The 19,068-nt window shown below is 44.7% G+C and overlaps 1 protein-coding gene across 4 annotated transcripts in view; it reads right to left on the reverse strand.

The window, feature by feature from the left end:
- TM4SF19 (transmembrane 4 L six family member 19) overlaps window positions 1-10,146 on the reverse strand; it is a 190,227-nt gene extending 180,081 nt beyond the window's left edge. Inside the window, exons 1-3 of one of the 4 annotated variants that reach the window (XM_084802188.1) lie at window positions 9,804-10,136; window positions 2,409-2,610; window positions 1,411-1,473 (exon numbers count right to left, since the gene is read on the reverse strand). In XM_084802188.1, the coding sequence (XP_084658314.1) occupies window positions 1,411-1,473; window positions 2,409-2,609 (264 nt within the window). In that variant the 5' untranslated portion in view covers window position 2,610; window positions 9,804-10,136. Of the gene's footprint in view, window positions 1-1,410; window positions 1,474-2,408; window positions 2,611-9,803 lie in introns of all 4 variants that reach the window. The other 3 variants (XM_084802187.1, XM_084802186.1, XM_084802189.1) reach the window with 3 other exon arrangements.
- Between the last annotated feature and the right edge of the window lie 8,922 nt (window positions 10,147-19,068).

Genomic DNA, 19,068 nt, shown 5'->3' on the forward strand with positions numbered 1-19,068 from the left:
AATCTTTAAAAATACTTTTTTAAAAAGTAATATATACACATGTGGATTGTGACCTGGAAGTTTTCAGGTTTTCCTTTCTAAGTTTCTTTGTTCATGATGTTTATCATAGCATAGAAAGCAAAATCGAAGCCTGGCATGGTGGCACACCTGTAATCCCAGCCCTTGGGGAGGCAGAGGCAGGTGGATCTCTGTGAGTTCAAGGCCAGCCTGGTCTACAAAGTGAGTCCAGGGCAGCCAAAGCTACACAGAGAAACCCTGCCTCTGCCTCTCTCTGTCTCTGTCCCTGACACACACACACACACACACACACACACACACACACACACACACACACACACACACAGGATCCAGGTTGATTACAACTATGTAGCTCAGGGTGACCTTGAACTCCTGATCTTCCTGTCTCAGCCTTCTAAAAGTTGATGTTAAAAGGGGTGAGGCAACATCATACCCAGCTTGCGATATTTGAAAATCTATACCGTTGCAGCTGTAATTAATAAAGCACAAATTTATTCTGGTCCTTGTATCTGTAGAGTAGAAGAATTAAATTGTAAATTAGTAGTTGGATTATCTCTAACGGTTAAAAAAAATCTCTATGTATGTGGGCACACATATGAATGGGTGTCTGTGTGTATGGGGTACATGTATGTGGTTTATCTTGGGTGGTTGTTTTAGTGCTGACAGCCCCACTCCACTACCTCATGCGTGTTAGGCAAATCCTAAGAAAATATTAAACTAGCCAAGCACCAGCACTGGGGAGATGAGGCAGAAGGATGACAAGTTCAAGGATAGCTCCAGGCTACATAGTAAAAACCTGTCTCAAGAAAACCCAAATAGGAGCTGGAGAGATGGCTCAGCCATTAAGAGCACTGGTTGCTCTTGCAGAGGGCCCGAGTTTTATTCCCAGCACCCACACGACAGCTCACAACTGTCTGAATTCCAGTTCCAGTGGGGTCTGTCAGCCTCTTCCGGCCTCCACGCACACCAGGCACACAGGTGGCACACCAGTATACAAGACGCCAAAACACCAGACACAGATGAAATCAATACAAAAAAACAAAAAACAAACAAACAAAAAAACTAAGTAAACACATAAAAAGTAGCCAGGAAATTTTCTATAAAAGTCATATGATTACAGTGTACTTAAACCCAAATCACTGATACTCAGTATCAGAGAAAAATAGCGGTTTATCACATTTCTGTAGACCTCTGTGGTTCCTTTGCCCTGACCAACTCCCTTCTTACAGATGAGACTGAAAGAATTAAACCACTTGCCAAGAGTTTGGAATTGTTAAATGGCACAGTTAGGAACTGACCTCAGGCCTGGAAACTAAAACTGGCCCTTGAGCCCTCTGCCTCTGGAGCAGAAGATGCGAGAGTTGTGTTAAAGGGGCGGGGACTGATGCTTACGTGCAGACAGGGTGCACTCTTACTGAAGAAGCCCGTCATGGTGAGAGTCGCAGCCATGAGCACCTGGACAGTGGAGAGGTGTGTCAACAGGAGCCTCGGTGGGGCTGGAGGCACCCCTCCATGGTCAAGAGCACCACTGGTCCCCATGCCTATAATGCCAGCACTTGGGAGGCAGAGGCAGGTGGATCACTGTGAGTTTGAGGCCAGGACAGCCAAGGCTACACAGAGAAACCCTGTCTCAAAAAACCAAACCAAACTAACCAAACCAAAAAAAAAAAAAAAAAAAAAGAAAGAAAGAAAGAAAAAGAAAAAAAGAAAAAGAGCACTGGTGCTCTTTCAGAGGACCCAGGTTTGGTTTGGTTTCCAGCTCACACAGTGGCTTACAACCTGTTAGCCCAGTTCCAGGGAATCCAACACCCTCTTCTGGCCTCTGAAGGTTCCTGTATATATAGAAAATTATATACATATATACATACAGTCAAAACACCCATACACATAAAAATAAACCTAAAAGAAGAGACTGGGCAGGCTGGAGAGATGGCTCAGAGGTTAAGAGCATTGACTGCTCTTCCAGAGGTCCTGAGTTCAATTCCTAGCAACCACATGGAGGCTCAGAACCATCTATAATGAGATCTGATGCCCTCTTCTGGCCTGCAGGGCACTGTATACATAATAATAAATAAATCTTAAAAAAAAAAAAAAGAAGAAGAAGAAGAAGAGACCGGGCGATTTGCATTTCTAGCTGCCATACACAGCTGCTGAAATAGACTTAGGGTCCAGGTTGAAGGCTTAGCCCGATTTGAGTCTGTAGGTACCACACTCATGTAGGCTTCCTAGTTCCAAGCTCAAGATCCAGCAACCCATGACAAGTCCCCTTTTACCTTGGGCTATTTATGGACTCAACACCAGCCTGTTGGAACACCCCAAGACCACCTCCCAGCTCCATCCCCAAAAGAGGCTGTGGAGATGATCCCACTCACCGAACCCAAGGCACATACCATGAGGCCTCCTCCCCAGAGCCCAGAGCCCAGCATGGCATGCTTGCCAATGAGGCCCCTCATCAGGTAGGTCGCATCCCAGTTAGGAAAGAGGAGTGCAATGTTGGCCCCGGCAGCACACAGGGATGAGGTCCCAAGGCTCAGGCCTAGGAAGCGGGAACAGGTCCGGGAGCAGGCCATTACACGGGGTAAGGACAGCATCCTGCAACAGTGGGAGAGGGTCAGGACAGAGCAAGGGCAGGAGTGCCCAACAGGGTGTGGTGCCAGATGAAACGGAGATGGCTTCTGAGAACAGGTCACGTCAAGGACAGCTGGGGAGCTTTTAAAACACGCTGCCTTTCAAGCCTTCTCCCAACAAATAGGAGTTGCGTCCTCCATTTTTAAAATTATTTGAATAATTTATTCACATTTAATCTCGATTGTTATCACCTCACTTGCATCTTCCCATTCCCCCCCTTCCTCCCTCTTTCACCCTATTCCCTTCCCTTAGTCCTGAGACAGAAGGGGACCTCCTCCCCCACCATATGATCACAGCCTATCAGGTCTCATCCTGGTAGCCTGCTTACCATTCCTCCGAGTGCCACCAGGCCTCCCCACCAAGGGAAAGTGGTCAGATAGGGAGCACCAGAGTTCATGTCAGAGGCAGTCCCTGCTCTCCACACAACTGTGAAGAATGTGAGCTCCATTTGGCTAGATCTGAACAGGGGGTCTAGGTTTACTACATGCATTGTCCTTGGTTGGTACAGTAGTTTTTTCAGGCCCCTTTGGGTCCAAATCTGCCAGCCTTAATGGTCTCCTTGTAGGGCATCCTCTATTTTTTTTTTTTTTTGGCCAAGCTTCAGCCACACACATTTCCACAGTCCATCCTATTTTGTGTATTCCCTATTATAACCAGTGATTGTTTCTCTATTTTCTTTTAAAACTGTGGTACATTTTATTCATTTAATGTGTGTGCGTAGGGCATTTGTATGACGCATCCAATATGTGGATGTCAGAGGACAACTTTTTTCCTTTCTTCTCTCTGGCTTTTTTTTTTTAGCGATTTATTTATTTATTTATTTATTTATTATTATGTACACAGTATTCTCCTACATGTACCCCTGCAGGCCAGAAGAGGGCATCAGATCTCATTATAGATGGTTCTGAGCCACCATGAGGTTGCTGGGAATTGAACTCAGGACCTCTGGAAGAGCAGCCAGTGCTCTTAACCTCTGAGCCCTCTCTCCAGCCCCTATTTATTTATTATTTATACAGTGTTTGCCAGCATGTGTGCCTCCACGCCAGAAGAGGACTCCAAATTTCTCTGTATAGCCTTGGCTGTCCTGGACTCACTTTGTAGACCAGGCTGGCCTTGGATTCACAGAGATCCGCCTGCCTCTGCCTCCCAGAGTGCTGAGAATACAGGTGTGCGCCACCACGCCCGGCTGTAGCCAGTGTTCTTAACCACTGGGCCATTTCCACAGCCACAGGGGATGATTTTCAAGAGTCCATTCTCTCCGTCCACCATGTGGGTCCCAGGGATTGAACTCAACTTGCTAGGCTTGATGGCAAGCACCTTTGCCTGCTGGTCATCTATCTCTATAGCCAGTGGTTATTTCTATTCTATAAAGCTTCTAAAGGTTCCCTCAAGGTGCCCGTTTTCTATGCTTCTTGTCAATGGTATTCTTTTGATGTTGTTTGTTTTTGCAGGATATTTGATCACACTGTGAACCCCAAGATTGTGTATTTGAAAAAAAAAACCTGTTTCTAGTTGTGGTGTGGCTCAGCCCTAGCGCAAACCTTTAATCCAAGAGCTTTCTGTAAACAGGATTAAATAAAGTCAACCGTAAGTCAAGAGGCAGAGCAAGCAACCAGTTGACAGGAAGTGAACATAGGAAAAAAAAAACATAGAGAATGAGTGGAAGCCCAGAGGACAGATAGAGAGATGCACAGGAAGTACAAAGGCGGGACATTCAGTTTGAGGGGGTTTTTAAGACAGCATGGAGAAGGGGCTTTTTCCTTCTGAGATGTAGGCTGAGTAGGAAGGTCAGCTAGGTAGGTGGTTTCTAAGCCATCTTTTTTTGTTTGTTTTTTCAAGACAGGGTTTCTCTGTATAGCCTTGGTTGCCCTAGACTCGTTTTGTAGATCAGGCTGGCCTCAAACTCACAGCGATTCACCTGGCTTTGCATCCCAAGTGCTGGGATTAAAGGCGTGCGCCACCATGCCCAGCCTTCTAAGCAATCTTTTAAAAGTTTGGCGCACACTTTTAATCCCAGCACTTAGGAGGCAGAGGCAGGCGGATCGCTGTGAGTTCAAAGGCCAGCCTGGTCTACAAAGTGAGGCCAGGACAACCAAGGCTACACAGAGAAACCCTGTCTCACCCCCGCCCCCCAAATAATAAAGTTACTTGAACTAATAGGTGAGTTTAGCCATAAGGATTGCAGAGCATTGTGAAGAAAAGGAAGACACGAATGACCAGGAGTGTAATGCTAGCCTGTAGGTGGGGAGACAGACAAACAGACAGACAGACAGGCTACCCCACACAATTGTTAGAGGTTTGTTTTTTGTTTTGTTTTATTTGAGACTGGTTGACATGGACATCACCATGCAGACCAACTTGGCCTCAAACTCAAGAGATCAGCTTGCCTCTGCCTTTGGGAGTGCACCACCAACTACACTCAGCTTGGTTAGCATTCATAAATGTATGTAAATTGTGGGTGAGGATGAGAAACAATGGAATGGTCCCCCACATTGCTGGTGAGAATGTAATGGTTAAACCATTTTAGGAAATAGTGTAGCACTGTTTTGTAACTAAACATCCACTTACCAAATGAACCGGTAATTTCACTGTTTTATGAAAGTGCAGCAAAAAGCCATGCCCATACAGGCACTGAAATTTGAATGTCCACAGTAGCTTTATTCATAATAGCTAAAATTAGACATATACCAATAACCCAGATGTCCATCCACAAAATACATTTTATATGTGCATATAAGGAAATATTTGGCCATAAAAAGGAAGTCCTGATCCATCCTACCAGTGGCTCTCACATCTGTAAGCCCAGTAATTTAGGAGATTGAGGCAAAAACAATTTAAGAGTAGGGGTTGCCCAGGCTACATAGTGAGTTTCAGGACAGTTCTTAAAAGGTCTACAAGGAGAGACCCAGTCTCAAAAAACAACTAAACACAAATAAGAAAGACCTTGTCAGCCTGGCGTGGTAGTGCACACCTTTAATCCCAGCGCTCTGGAGGCAGAGGCAGGCAGATTGCTGTGAGTTCAAGGTCAGCCTGGTCTACAAAGTGAGTCTAGGACAGCCATGACTACACAGAAGAACCCTGTCTTGAGGGAGAAAGAAAGAAAAAAAGAAAGAAAGAAAGAAAGAAAGAAAGAAAGAAAGAAAGAAAGATAGGGCCGGGCGTGGTGGCGCATGCCTTTAATCCCAGCACTCGGGAGGCAGAGGCAGGCGGATCGCTGTGAGTTCGAGGCCAGCCTGGTCTACAAAGTGAGTCCAGGACAGCCAAGGCTGCACAGAGAGACTCTGTCTCGAAAAACCAAAAAAAAAAAAAAGAAAGAAAGAAAGAAAGATAGATAGATAGATAGATCTCAAACCAAAAATCCTTACAGTTTATGTTAAGGAGTCGGTTGCCAGAAGCAGGCTTCTCCTCAGCTGGTCTCCACAACCCTTGGTGGCTTGTGATTCCCCTCAGCCCTTGCTCTCCTCCCTTCCCCCCAGCATCTACTTCTAGCTGCAGTTTTCCTGTGTGGTGAGTGGCCTTTAGTGAGCCCTGTCACACTGAGTAAAGTAGCTTGTTCCAAGAGAAAGGATGTCTGGGTCTTTCTAGAGGAAAGGGGCATGCTAGGGGAGCTGGGGGTCGATGTGAAGGACAGATTTCATCCAGGGACACCAGGGACCTGGAGAGGAGGGAGTGGTGAGGGGCCAGGAAGGATGCTGGAGGCGTCTTTCAGAAGCACCCTCACCCCCACGCTCCTTGTACCAGATGCCGCCTCACAGGCTCCTGTCAGGATGTGACTCTCATCCAGGGTAGGTGTTTCTTGGTTTTAGTTTTGGTTTTGGTTTTTTGAGACAAGAGTTTCTCTGTATAGCCTTGGCTGTCATCCTGGATTTGCTTTGTAAACTAGACTGGCCTTGAACTCAAAAGATCTACCTGCCTCTGCCTCCCTGAGTGTTGGGATTACAGGTGTGTGCCACTCGGCCTATCTTGGTTGTGTTCTTTTGTTTTAGTTTCTTCCCCCTTGCACTGAGTTCCTCATCATCTTGTGATGTAGGCAGTCTTCCCTCCTCACACCATCTTCCCATTTAAGGCCAGTGCTCTGCTTTCAACATTACTAACCCGCTGTCCTTCAGAGGTCTGACTTTGTCAGGGCCCAGGAAGGACTGATAAGTCATTGACCATTCAAGAATATGGGTTTCGTTATGGCTTGTTTTTTCGAGACAGGCTTTCTCTGTGTAGCCTTGGCTGTCCTGAAACTCACTCTGTAGACCAGGCTGGCCTCAAAATCACAATGATCCTCCTGCCTCTGCCTCCCGAGTGCTGGGATTAAAGGCGTGCGCCACCACAGCCCTCAGAGTGTGTTTTGAACCTGGCCCAGGAACTACTCTTGGCCAGGAATGCCTTCAGCACCTGCTCATATTACCAGTGGATGAAGGGTTTCAAGACACTTCCCTCCCCCAGTACCAAAACCAAACTCTTCTGTGGAGGTTTCCTGTCAGGAAAGTCACAAGAAAGGCCTGAAAACTAGTGAGCATGAGTCAGGGATGGAGGCACACAGCTATAACCCCCGCTTTGGGCAGTAGAGGTGTTGAGACCTGCTTCAGCCTTTAGCATAGCAGAACTGTAGCCATTTTGTCTGTAAGTCTCCATTTTGATCATAAGGTGAAATTAAGCTCAGGTTCTCAGGCATTACCTGCCTGGGAGCTTGAAGAGCCTCTTACTTACAACTCAACACTGTTGAACGTTCTGCTTGAATTAATGGTACATGTTCTTCTTAACAAAACCACAGTATCCTGCTATGTTCCTTTCTTCCGGAAAGGTAGAGAACTGGAGGTCCCCAAGCCTATGTCCCAGCCAATCAGCGTAAAATGCTTTGTCTAGCCACCTGGATATAATGTACTTGGAACAAAATCGATTCTTCTTGTGCTTAGCTAATCAAAATGATGTAATGCTGCCCTCCCCTTGCTTCCCAACTGGTTACCTGCCTGTTACCTGGTTACAGTTTTTCTTATAAGAGCCCTGCCTTAGAAACAGGCTGACATCACAGTTTGGCTCCCGAGTCCTTTCTGTGGCCCTGATTGCAATCAGCCTTGTCTTGGGGTGTGCGTTCACTCAATAAACCATCAACATCTCACTGAGACTGGTGCTCAAGCGGTTTGTGTGGGAATTCTTGTACTACAAGAGGGGCAAGCAGATTAGGGGTTCAGGGCTGTCCTCCACATAGTGAGTTTGAGGCCAGTAGTTACTCCAAGGGACCCTGTCTCACAAACTGCCAAACGAGCTGGGCATGGTGGTGCACGCTTTTAATCCCAGCACTTGCAAGGCAGAGGCAGGCAGATTGCTGTGAGTTCGAGGCCAGCCTGGTCTACAAAGTAAGTCCAGGACAGCCAAGGCTACACAGAGAAACCCTGTCTCGAAAAACCAAAAACAAACTCCCGAATGAACCAAACAAGAAAAGATTCTCAGTTGTCACTAAACTTTAATCAAGAAATGAATAATCCTTGAAGTCAGCACAGTGGCATATGCCTGTTATCCAAGCTCTTTGGGGTTGGAAGCAAGAGATTTAGAGTTCAAGGCCAGCCTTGGCTATATAGTATATTTGAGACCAGCCTAGGTTACATGAGCCTAGTCTCAAAACAAAACGCAAAACAAAACAAAAAACCCCAACATACCACTTCCAACAACAGCAAAAAACAAAAACAAAGAAACATAGAAACAAACAAACAAACAAAAAACCCTAACCACCAACCAAACAACAAAACAAATGAAAGCAAACCAATTTAGACAAATAGATGAAAACCTACAACCCCAAACTGTGGTTGTTGGGCGAGTGGAATTCAGAGACCCTGTAACAATGGACTCAGGATGTCTTGCTGAGTTCCAGAAGCAGCACTGCCAAGAAGTTAAGGGGAGTGAAGGTTGTATTACGTGTACATGGCAAGGAGGGCAAATGGAGGAGAGGGGTTTGACTCCGGGGCTTATTCATAGTCACACAGGGGTGGGTCCACTGCGTTTAAGTGGATGAGCATCAGTATGCTCAGTTAAGTCATCCTGAGCAAGCTCAAATGAAGTTGTAATCTAAGAATGTAAAAAGTAGACATATTTGGGGGGGGCACACAAATGTAGAAGTGATGGACAGAAATGTCTCTGGGCATGCTCAGTTTGCAACATAAAAATTTAACTGAAAATAGAGGAAAAGGCCTTGCTTGGCCTGCCCATCCCACGCTGCACTGAGAAGAGCTCTAGCTAAAGAAAGATTTGGTTTGACTTTCACTTCCCTCAGAAATCACAACATTCTGAGATATCCCTCCAAATACGTGAGTCAGATGATTAGCCAAGAGGCCAGCACGTTTTCCTGTAAGTAGGGACAGGCAGGATCACAAGGTCAAATTCGGTTTTGTTTTTGACACAGGGTCTCTTCTAGCCCAGACCTTGAATTTGCGGCCTTGAAATGTCTGATCTTTCTGTTTCCATTACCCAAGCGCTAGGACCTCAGGCATAACCCATCATGTCTCAAAGGCCACATCTTAAAACAAGGCTGTATAGGCCCTTGTTCAAACCTGAGCTGCGGGCTGTGCGAACCAATCGTCAGCCACTGGCTGGGCATAGGAGCAATCGTCTCAGAGGAAGAATGCAAATTCCGTGCCTGTTTTTCCCCACTTCCCACCTTTCCCTTTATCCCTGGGTGGATATTCCTCAAATGCCCAGTCTTTGCCAGACACGGTGCTAGAACCTTTGTAGAACCTAGGGAGACAATGGTGGAAGAAATGCAGTCCCTTTCCGCGAGGACCAAAGCTAGGGGGAACAAGCCAGGCGTGGTGGCACACACCTTTAATCCCAGCACTCGGGAGGCAGAGGCAGGCGGATTGCTGTGAGTTCGAGGCCAGCCTGGACTACAAAGCGAGTCCAGGACAGTCAAGGCTACACAGAGAAACCCTGTCTCGAAAAACAAAACAAAACAAAACAAAACAAAACAAAAGCTAGGGGGAACAAGTGTGGCAGGGGCAGAAGCTCACATAGGGGCTTAACGCTTGCCTGCAAGACAGGGACTACTGGAAGGAGTCTTACAGCAGCCTGAAGTCCCCTGGGAGGCAGCCCCGAGTCCCACCGGTGGTTAATGGGCAGAGCCAGGACTGCACATCACAAGACGGGAGCTCTTAACTGCTAGGCTCTCTGCTTACCTGTGTCTGACGTTAGGAATTGAGGTGGGCGGACCAGCAGGTGGAGGAGACGCTCTGTTCCAAGTGGGCCTTGGCTCCTTCAGCCTAAGCCAGGACTCCTACAGGGCCTTCTATATGTAGAGGTCGCCCCGGCATTCGTGTGTGAGTGGGTGTGGGTGTCCACAGCTGCCCATGGACCTCCGCTGAGGGATCACTCTGTCACAGCCGAACCCCTATGATCATGACACAACTCTCTGCTCATTTTCATGTGACTCCAAGGCAAGGAGACCATGTGCACATCCTCATGAGATTGCCGGGTCTTAATGAGTCACTGGATGCAACCCGGGAAAAGCCTCAGCCTCCTCTGCCACCCGTGGCCTCCCTGTCACCAGCTGCTCCATCCTGCTGTAGCCTCCTCCCTGGTGGAATCCGAGCTCTCCACGGGAGCAACACTGAGCCGAGCCCACTTTTTCTTCCTTCTCACTCTACTTACTTGAACACGCCTTCTTTCTTCTCCCTCTTGTGTTCAAGCACCAGGCACCTTCCTCTATTGTCACAGTCACAACAAACCATGTACACTGCACTGTGCTGCTGGCCGCAGATCTGCCTGCTAAGCTCCTATTCGAGGCGCCCCAGCTCCAGACATGGAGGCGCCCCGCAGTCCTACAGACAAAGGGGGAAGCAGGAACCTTGTCTCAAAAACAAAATATAACAAAAAACAAAACAAAACGCCAACTAGCTTGAAAAAAATTGTGGCACACTAACAACAAAGATGACAACTAATATCCAAAAGAATTTCTGTATCGTATTTATTTATTTAGGTTTTCCGAGACAGGGTTTCTCTGTGTATTCCTGGCCTCAAACTCACAGAGATCCACCTGCCTCTCCCTCCCTTCACCAGTGCACTTGCAGGCAGAAGCAAGGGAGTGTCAGAGGTCAGATTATGAATAGGGCAGGGGTGGGAAAGCTAATGCCACACAGAAGGCTCCCTCGGGCTGAAAGGCCTAGGAAACCCAGCACAGATGTTCCATTCTCAGGGGTACTGGGAGGTGGGATCTGAGGCCAAAGAAGAGGAAGTTAACACAACATAATTAGGAGGAAGGGAAGGGGAACTACGATAGGCCTAGCCGACCAGCTGCTCTCCTGTCTTTCCAGTGACTAACCCTCCTCCACAGGTGGCTGACAGGATGGTGCACATCCCCTTAACTGGAGGGAGGAAAAAAGGAAGTTTTAAGAGGTTGAAAGAGACACCATCAGTCACCTGAGAGGAAGTCTGGGTGTTTTTTCTTTCCTTAGGATAAAAATATTGTAAGCAGGGCGGTGGTAGTGGTTTCAGTACCCTAGGAATGAGGCCCAGCTTGAGTGGGTCCAAGTTTACAATACATTTTTTGTTTTCCCTTTTTGAGACAGGGTCTCTCTGTGTTAGCCTTGGTTGTCCTGGACTCACTTTGTAGACCAGGCTGGCCTCAAACTCACAGCGATCCGCCTACCTCTGCCTCCCAAGTGCTGGGATTAAAGGCGAGGGCCACCATGCCCAGCCTATAATTGTACTTTTAATGCTTACAGCTAATACAATGCTCTTGTAACACTTTAATCAAAAAGTTGATACATTACTATGGTAAGTGAAAAAACCTAGCAAACGACATGTGGCAAATACAAAGTAACCTTTGTCAATTAAAGCCAAGTGTCTTTTGTTTGTTTGTTTGTTGGGGTTTGTTTTTGTTTAGGTTTTTGTTTTTTGTTTTTTTTTTTTTTTTTTTTTAGGCAGGCTATCCTGGAACTGGTAAGACCAGGTCAGCTTTGAACTCTTACAAGAGTTTTGCCTGTAGGCTGGAGAGATGGCTCAAAGGTTAAGAGCACTCACTGGCTGTTCTTCTGGAGGGCCTGAGTTCAATTCCCAGCAACCCTATGGTGGATCACAGCCATCTATAATGAGTTCTGGTGCCCTCTTATGGCAGGCAGGCATACATGCAGGCAGAATAGTGTATACATAATAAATAAATAAATCTAAAAAAAAAAAAAAAAGACTGCCTGCCTCTGCCTTCCCAGTGTTGGAACTAAAGACAACTACTACCATGCCCTATTGTTTGTTTTGTTTTCAAGACAAGGTTTCTCTGTTTTTCCCTGGCTGTCCTGGACTGGCTTTGTAGGCCAGGCTGTCCTCAAACTCACAGAGATCTGCTTGCCTCTGCCTCTCAAGTGCTGGGATTACAGGCATGTGCCACTATGCCTGGTGCCCCACTGTTTTTTGAGAGAGGGTTTCATGTAGCCCTGGCTAACCCTGAACTTGCTAGGTGGCCAAGGCTGGCCTTGAACACCTGATTCTCCTGCCTTAAAGTACTGGGAAAACAAGCTTAAGTGTCTCAAACATGAGAATATTTGGACAAGGGTTTGGAATCTGAATTACATGAATGAAAATTCCCAATATCTGACAAAAACAATGACACAAAAAATAATATTGAAAAGTTTTTGTTTTTATTTCCAAGATCAAATATTACAACAGGACATTTACATGTATTTATAAAAAAAAATGCAGCAGTTGAATGTATAGATCAGAGGTTTCCTTGAGTTTGGTCCCTCTCTCAGCACAGTGAGCTGATGTCTTCAAAAGACTTCACTCCGCTCCCCTCCCTCCCCAACCCTGCTGCCCCACCCACCCACCCACAACTCAAGTTGCAGTATTAATATAAAGGAACTGGGTACAACACAGCGAATACTCACAATTTGGTACAGCCCAAACCAGGAAATAAACCATTAACAGAGAGATCATCACTTCAGAAAGCATTTGCCTATAGCCTATGTGTGTCCATGGAAACATCACAGCCAGGTGTCTAACACCCTAGGGTTCAGAGCGGTGGAGTCCAGTGAGTCTTAGCCAGCAGTTACAGCTCTCTGCCTCCACGTGCCTTTTGACTTCAGGCTTCCCCTAGCACCTTTATAATCACCATATGTCTGGGAGGATCTTTCATGCACCTTGGACAATATTTCAGTGGACAGTGTAGTTTTCCCATCTCACTGGTCTCAAAGCCTTCATTCCAATTTAGAGAAGTATTTTCACAACAATCTCCTTGCACTGTGGGATGGATGCCCAGAAACCTGGAAACTCACTCCATATTAGGGAGCACTGGCTAGCACACCACAAGAACTAGCTCTGTCCGCCATTTTCTTGGATTCAGCAAGAAGCTGAACTATAGATTAAATTTAGAACCTGTCCTGTATTAAGAATTCAAATCTCAGCAAGACCACCACTTTGTCCAGGGCAAACTGAACATACAAACAGCCCAGGAAATATCTAAGCTTTGTGTTAAGAACTGCTGGGGGTGGGGCAACACTTGTAAAGCAAATACCCCAAATCAACTTCAATTAACTCTTGAGTAAGATGGGAAGTGAGGTTTGGAGAAGACATGAGAGACATGTTTAAAAACACAAGCAGTGAAGACTTGCCAAAATTGGGCGTCCCAGAGGATTCTAAATGCATTGCTCAAACTGAAATCATATAAAACACGCCAAGCCCACAAGTACTCCCACAAGTACTCCTGAAGTTTCCACAGAACAAAACTTACTAGCAAGAGGACTTTCTTAATGGGTAAGGAGAAAAAGAAAGAAAGAAAGGAAGAAAGAAAGGAAGGAAGGAAGATCCAGATGCTTAGAATTTTTAAATAACCAACAGAAAAACTGTCCAGAAAAAAAGAATTCTAAGGAGTGTAAAACTTGTGCCTAAAATATTCATGGCAAAACTTGGACAGAAGCCCCTTGAAGTCTGTGCATCATGCCAGGATCAAACAGCACTTACGTCTCCACTTCTGAAGCTAGAGGCTATCTCAGCTTCTCAGGTGCTGTAAATAGCCTTTATGAACTAGAGGGGTACACCTAGAAAATAAGGCCCAAGTCTCTGCCACGGGCAAGATAAACAGTCCTTACCACACTCATTAATGAAAAGTGGAGGTCACACACTTTCTCTAGAGGCAGCAGAGTGTTGACACAGTTAAGAGTCTAAGATTAGTTTCATGAGCCTATTGGTATTTTGAATCATATCACTTAGTATTTATTGATATTTCCCATTAAGAACACAGCAGCTTTGAGAAAAGCATACCCTAAACTCGTTTTGTTGAAAACAATGTCTCCAGCTGAATACAATTCTATCAATGAATATATTCTATTGTCATCAGCTCGCAATTAATCCTGGTGAAACACGCTGTAACTTAGCTATCTTGATACAGGGAAGAATCCAGGGTGGAAGTGAATAGTTCCCTATCAGTACATAGTCCCACAAGAGCCCATTAATAAAAGTAAATATAAAGGATTTTGAGAAAGGGAACAATCAACTGGGTATGGTGGCACTCGCCTTTAATCACAGCACTCGGGAGTCAGAGGCAGACAGATCGCTGTGAGTTCAAGGCCAGCCTGGCCTACAAAGCGAGTCCAGGACAGCCAGGGCTACACAGAGAAACTGTCTCAAAACGAGAGAGAGAGAGAGAGAGAGAGAGAGAGAGAGAGAGAGAGAGAGAGAGAGAGAGAGAGAGAGAGAGAGAGAGAGAGAACATTCAAGTTTAAGCCAACTTCTCTCATTTAAAACAGCTCCTAATTTTTAAAATGACCAATAGATGACTCTCACCAACCCAGTTAAGATTAAAAACTTTTCTTCTGGCTGGGTGTGGTGGCACATGCCTTTAATCCCAGTACTTGGGAGGCATAGGCAGGTAGATTGCTGTGAGTTCGAGGCCAGCCTGGTCTACAAAATAAGTCCAGGACAGCCAAGGCTACACAGAGAAACCCTGCCTTGAAAAAACCAAAACCCTTTTTTTCTTAGTAATGCTGGGGGATTCAAGGCAGCGTCTTGGGCTACATACACACCAGCCCACAGCTGCTTTTCTGGTGGAGACAGATCACTAGTTTAGCTTGACTCTTCCTCCCATTTGAAAGCCTAAGTGACCTTATAAGGCATATAATTACTTGCTGAAGTACCATTGCCCATCAAAGTCTGCTGCTTACTGCCAAAGAGTTCAGTGCAGTGATAATTTCCCATACTTATAATTAATGTGATTATTCTTAGGCAAAATACTACCATTGGTATTCACATCTCTAACATGTGAGCAAATCCTGTTGGTTTTTTGTTGTTGTTTTTGTTTTTTGACTGGGACTAGAGTTATGGGATGGGTGTGGTGCACTATGTGGGTGCTGGGAATTGAACCTGCGTCCTCCGCAAGAGCAAGTGCTCTTAACTGTTGAGCTATCTTGCCAGCCCCATGTTTTCTGGTCTCTTATAAAATCAAACAAACACAGTAATTCTACATCTCACTATTTTCTCTCAGAGCAATGAGACGTATTCATACAGACACTTGTATGTGGCATTATAGTAGCTTTAGTTGTAATTCTTGAAAGAATGGCATTTAATTGGGGCTAGAAGAGCACTGCAATATACAGATCCATGCCACAGTAAAAGTAACCTACAGGTGTATTCAAAAGGGGTGAGGCAAGGAGAATTTTACTTTTGAGTTAAGGTATTAGTATGTAACTTCTGGTTGACATGGAACTAGCAATCTTCCTGTCTCTGTTTCCCAAGTGTGCCTCGCAGCCTCACACTCAGAAGAACTGGATCACCTGGAACTGGAGTTACAGACCGTTGTGAGCTGTTAGGTGGTGGCGGGGGCTCAACCCAAGGGCTTTGCAAGAGCACGTGCTCTTAACTGCTAAGCCATTTCCCTAGCTCCACAAGCAAATTTTTGTAAACTTCTTCACTCTACTTAATAAAGCATTTCATATGGATTACTCAGTTTATTTTGGGATTATTTGACATAAAGGCCATATTAAAAACATGTAAGAGCTGGACGTGGTGGCTCATGCCTATAATCCCAGCACTTGGGAGGCAGAGGCAGAGGCAGGAAGATATCTGTGAGTTTGAGGTCAGCAATGTCTATAAAGTGAGTTTAGAACAGTCAAGGCTACACAGAGAAACCCTGTCTTGAAAAAAATTAATCAGGTTAAGCCAGGTGTAGTGGCTTGCACCTATAATCTCAGAAGAACTCAAGGCCAAATCAGGCTACTGAGTTCTAGGACAACCTGGGCTACTAAGTGTGCTTTCAACTAAGTACTGGCTCAGCAGCGTGTCTTTAAAAAACAAAGTGTTTATGAGAATGGTGAGATTTAAGCAGGGCAACCAAAAATCTGTAATGAAGCAAACAAACTGCCTTGGGGGTTTATCACAGAGCCAGCCATCCTCTTATTTGGAACGAGAATTCTCCTAAAGGGAAAATGAGCTGTGAAAGGGAGAGTTATTTCAAAATATTCCCTTCTATGTTACTTTTATTAAAAATGAGAAATACATATTAAGGCGTAGAAATATAATTTTAAAAACATAGCCAAGTGTATGAAATATCACGACTAATTTTTGGACGAATTAGGTAAAGAATGAAGAAGAGACAGGTATAGTGGCTCATTCAATCCAAGGAGGACCCAGAGGTTCAAGGTTATGTTCAACTAACTACATAGTTGCTAAGTGGCCAGCCTGATCCAGGAAAGCCAGGACTACATAAAGAGACCTTGTCTCAAGGAAAAAAAAGAAAAGAAAAGGAGGAGGAGAAGGAAGTGGTTTGCCTGAATTGCATTAAGAGTGTTTAAAAACAAAACTAAGACAAAAAAGATAATGGAGAAGAGGATTAAATGGTTGTTCTACTTAAAGGTCTCATTGTATCTAATAATCTAGGCAACCTTAATAAAGAAACTAACCAAGGCAGTTGATAATCTTTGCTCTTAAAAATAAACCCAATACTCTTAATTCTAAGCTGTCTCATTACCAGGACTGACAAAGAGATGAGTCTCAAATCCAAATAATAATCACTGAAATATTAAATCTCTATATTATAGGGGAAGTCAATATATTAGAATGGTACTCTTTGGTTGTTTTGAGTTCTGAAGAACATTCTTGCCCCATTCTAAAATGTCGACTAGGGATTCTACGTTTCACAGTAAACAACTGAGCTGTTAGGTAAGGCAAACCAATAATACTGGGACTCCTTCACTGCCCACAGGGACTGAGGAGTAACTGGGGGGCGGGGGGGCAGGGCCGGGGGAGGTAGAGGGACTACCTAAACATAGCCGACTCATTAAGGCTTAGGCCGCTGGACAAGTGTGAGCCCCTCAGAGGGCTGGCTCTTCCTGCCCTCATTACATTTCAAGTTTTAGTTAGACGGGGCATTACTTAGAAGTCTGTATCTGTAATTTACTATTAAGTAAGTAAATGAAAGATCTCTAAACACATGACACCACAAAGATGCACTCTATGGGACAAGAATTATTTTTAAACATTAGCTTGATGGAAATCTTGTAAAGGTCACATCTGCCCAAACCAAGTTTGAATTTCACAACTTGCACAAGTCAGCTTCAAAACTGCTGAGCCAGCACTTAGCTTAAAGCACACAAATTCAGCCCCAGTGTTGGTGACATTATCTGCTTCATATTCATTATGTGCCAGCCATTCTTTTTTGTTTGTTTGTTTTTCCGAGACTGGGTTTCTCTGTGTAATCCCAGAATGAAGAAGTTAATGAACTCAGGTCTCCAGCTTATCAGCAAGCACTTTCACTGCATGAACCATCTTGCTGGCCCTTTCATCTTTTTAAAATTTTTTTTTATTTTTTTGGTTTTTTCAGGACAGGGTTTCTCTGTGTAGCCTTGCATGTCCTGACTCACTTTGTAGACCAGGCTGGCCTCAAACTCACAGTGATCCACCTGCCTCTGCCTCCCGAGTGCTGGGATTAAAGGCGTGCACCACTGCGCATGGCTGTGCCAGCCATTCTTAAAACTCATTAGGCTTACAGCATTAAATTTTTAAACAATAATTGGCTGCTTAAAGATCACTGGATCTGTAACTACTGTACTCTGCTTTGAGGGATTTCAAGTCACCACAGTGAGGTCTGTAAGAGATTGGGCAAAAGATACTTGAACATAGAGGGACACACGGACGGACAGATGGACACACGGACACACGGACACACACACACACACAGGAACTAATTAACAAGTACACTTTTAACACTTTTAATTAGTCTGAGGATGATATAAAATGAAGGGGGAGAGTAAGAAAACATTGGGGCAGACACACGTTCTCCTGTAGGGTTATGGCTCCAGGCGCACACTCATCTTCCTCCATAAGGTTAATTCTGTTAGGTAGTGAGCCCTACCATTCCCCACTCATGTCAAAACTTGAAACATCTAAAGTCCTTTTACTTTAAAAGACAAGGAACTACTGATCTAGTTCAATTCTCTGTTTCCCAAAAAAGAAATTCAAGATTTAGAGGAAGAAAATAACTTGACAGGATGAGCAGAAAAGTTGTAACCCAAGTGCAGTGAACCCACCAAGCAGGCAGCCTCTTCTTTATTCTAGTACCGGACACCCCCGTACTGCACCCAGGAAGAGAAAGCTTGCCTTCATTTCTCAGGAACAGTCTGGTATTTTTCTTATGTGTTCAAGTGAGATCATTGCTAATTAGAGTTTTTAGCCGGGCACGGTGGCACAGGCCTTTAATCCCAGCACTCGGGAGGCAGAGGCAGGTGGATCTCTGAGTTCAAGGCCAGCCTGGTCTATAAAGTGAGTCTAGGACAGCCAGGGCTACAATAGAAATTCTGTCTCAAAAAAACCGAAAGAGTTTTTAGTTCTGGAGCTCAAAATCCCTTATTACTTAGGGATTATTGCTTTTGCCTTACTCATAAGCTTCAGGGCCGAAATCAAGTATTTACAGGAAGTGGAGTCAAAGAATGCGCGCTTGCCACTGTCTGTCTTCTCTGTGAGGAGAACCCCAGCTAACCCTATACGACCCTGTCCTCCTAGGTTCCTGTTGTAGTAACACTTCAACCCTGAAAAGGGCAACATCCGCCTTCCTGCCGACACCCATTTATACAGATGACTCCCTAACTGGATAAAACTATCAAACCAGATCTTAACTTTTAAAATATTTCCAACCTTTGACTACAGACTCAATAGAGCACTAATATAGTTGGATACAAGATAAAACAAAACCAAAGGAGCTGTTAAATAATCTATCATGGATAAGCTATCAGGAAAAAAATAAATGCATCTTCTCTTTAAAAAATTTTCCTACAGTTTCCATTTATTCTTGGCAAATAATGCTGTAATCATTTTCCTTAGCGAATTATTTTTAAAAAGCAATGGACAACTGTCTGCTAAAAAAAATGGCATAATTAATATTTTATAGGGATAGTGCAAACCCCACGATTCTGACCTAGCCATTCCTTCCAACTTTAAGAAAACAAAAACTCTTAGTTTATAAAG

The sequence above is a fragment of the Acomys minous genome (genome assembly GCF_964271855.1).
Source record: "Acomys minous genome assembly, chromosome: 11".
NCBI lineage: Eukaryota > Metazoa > Chordata > Mammalia > Rodentia > Muridae > Acomys > Acomys minous.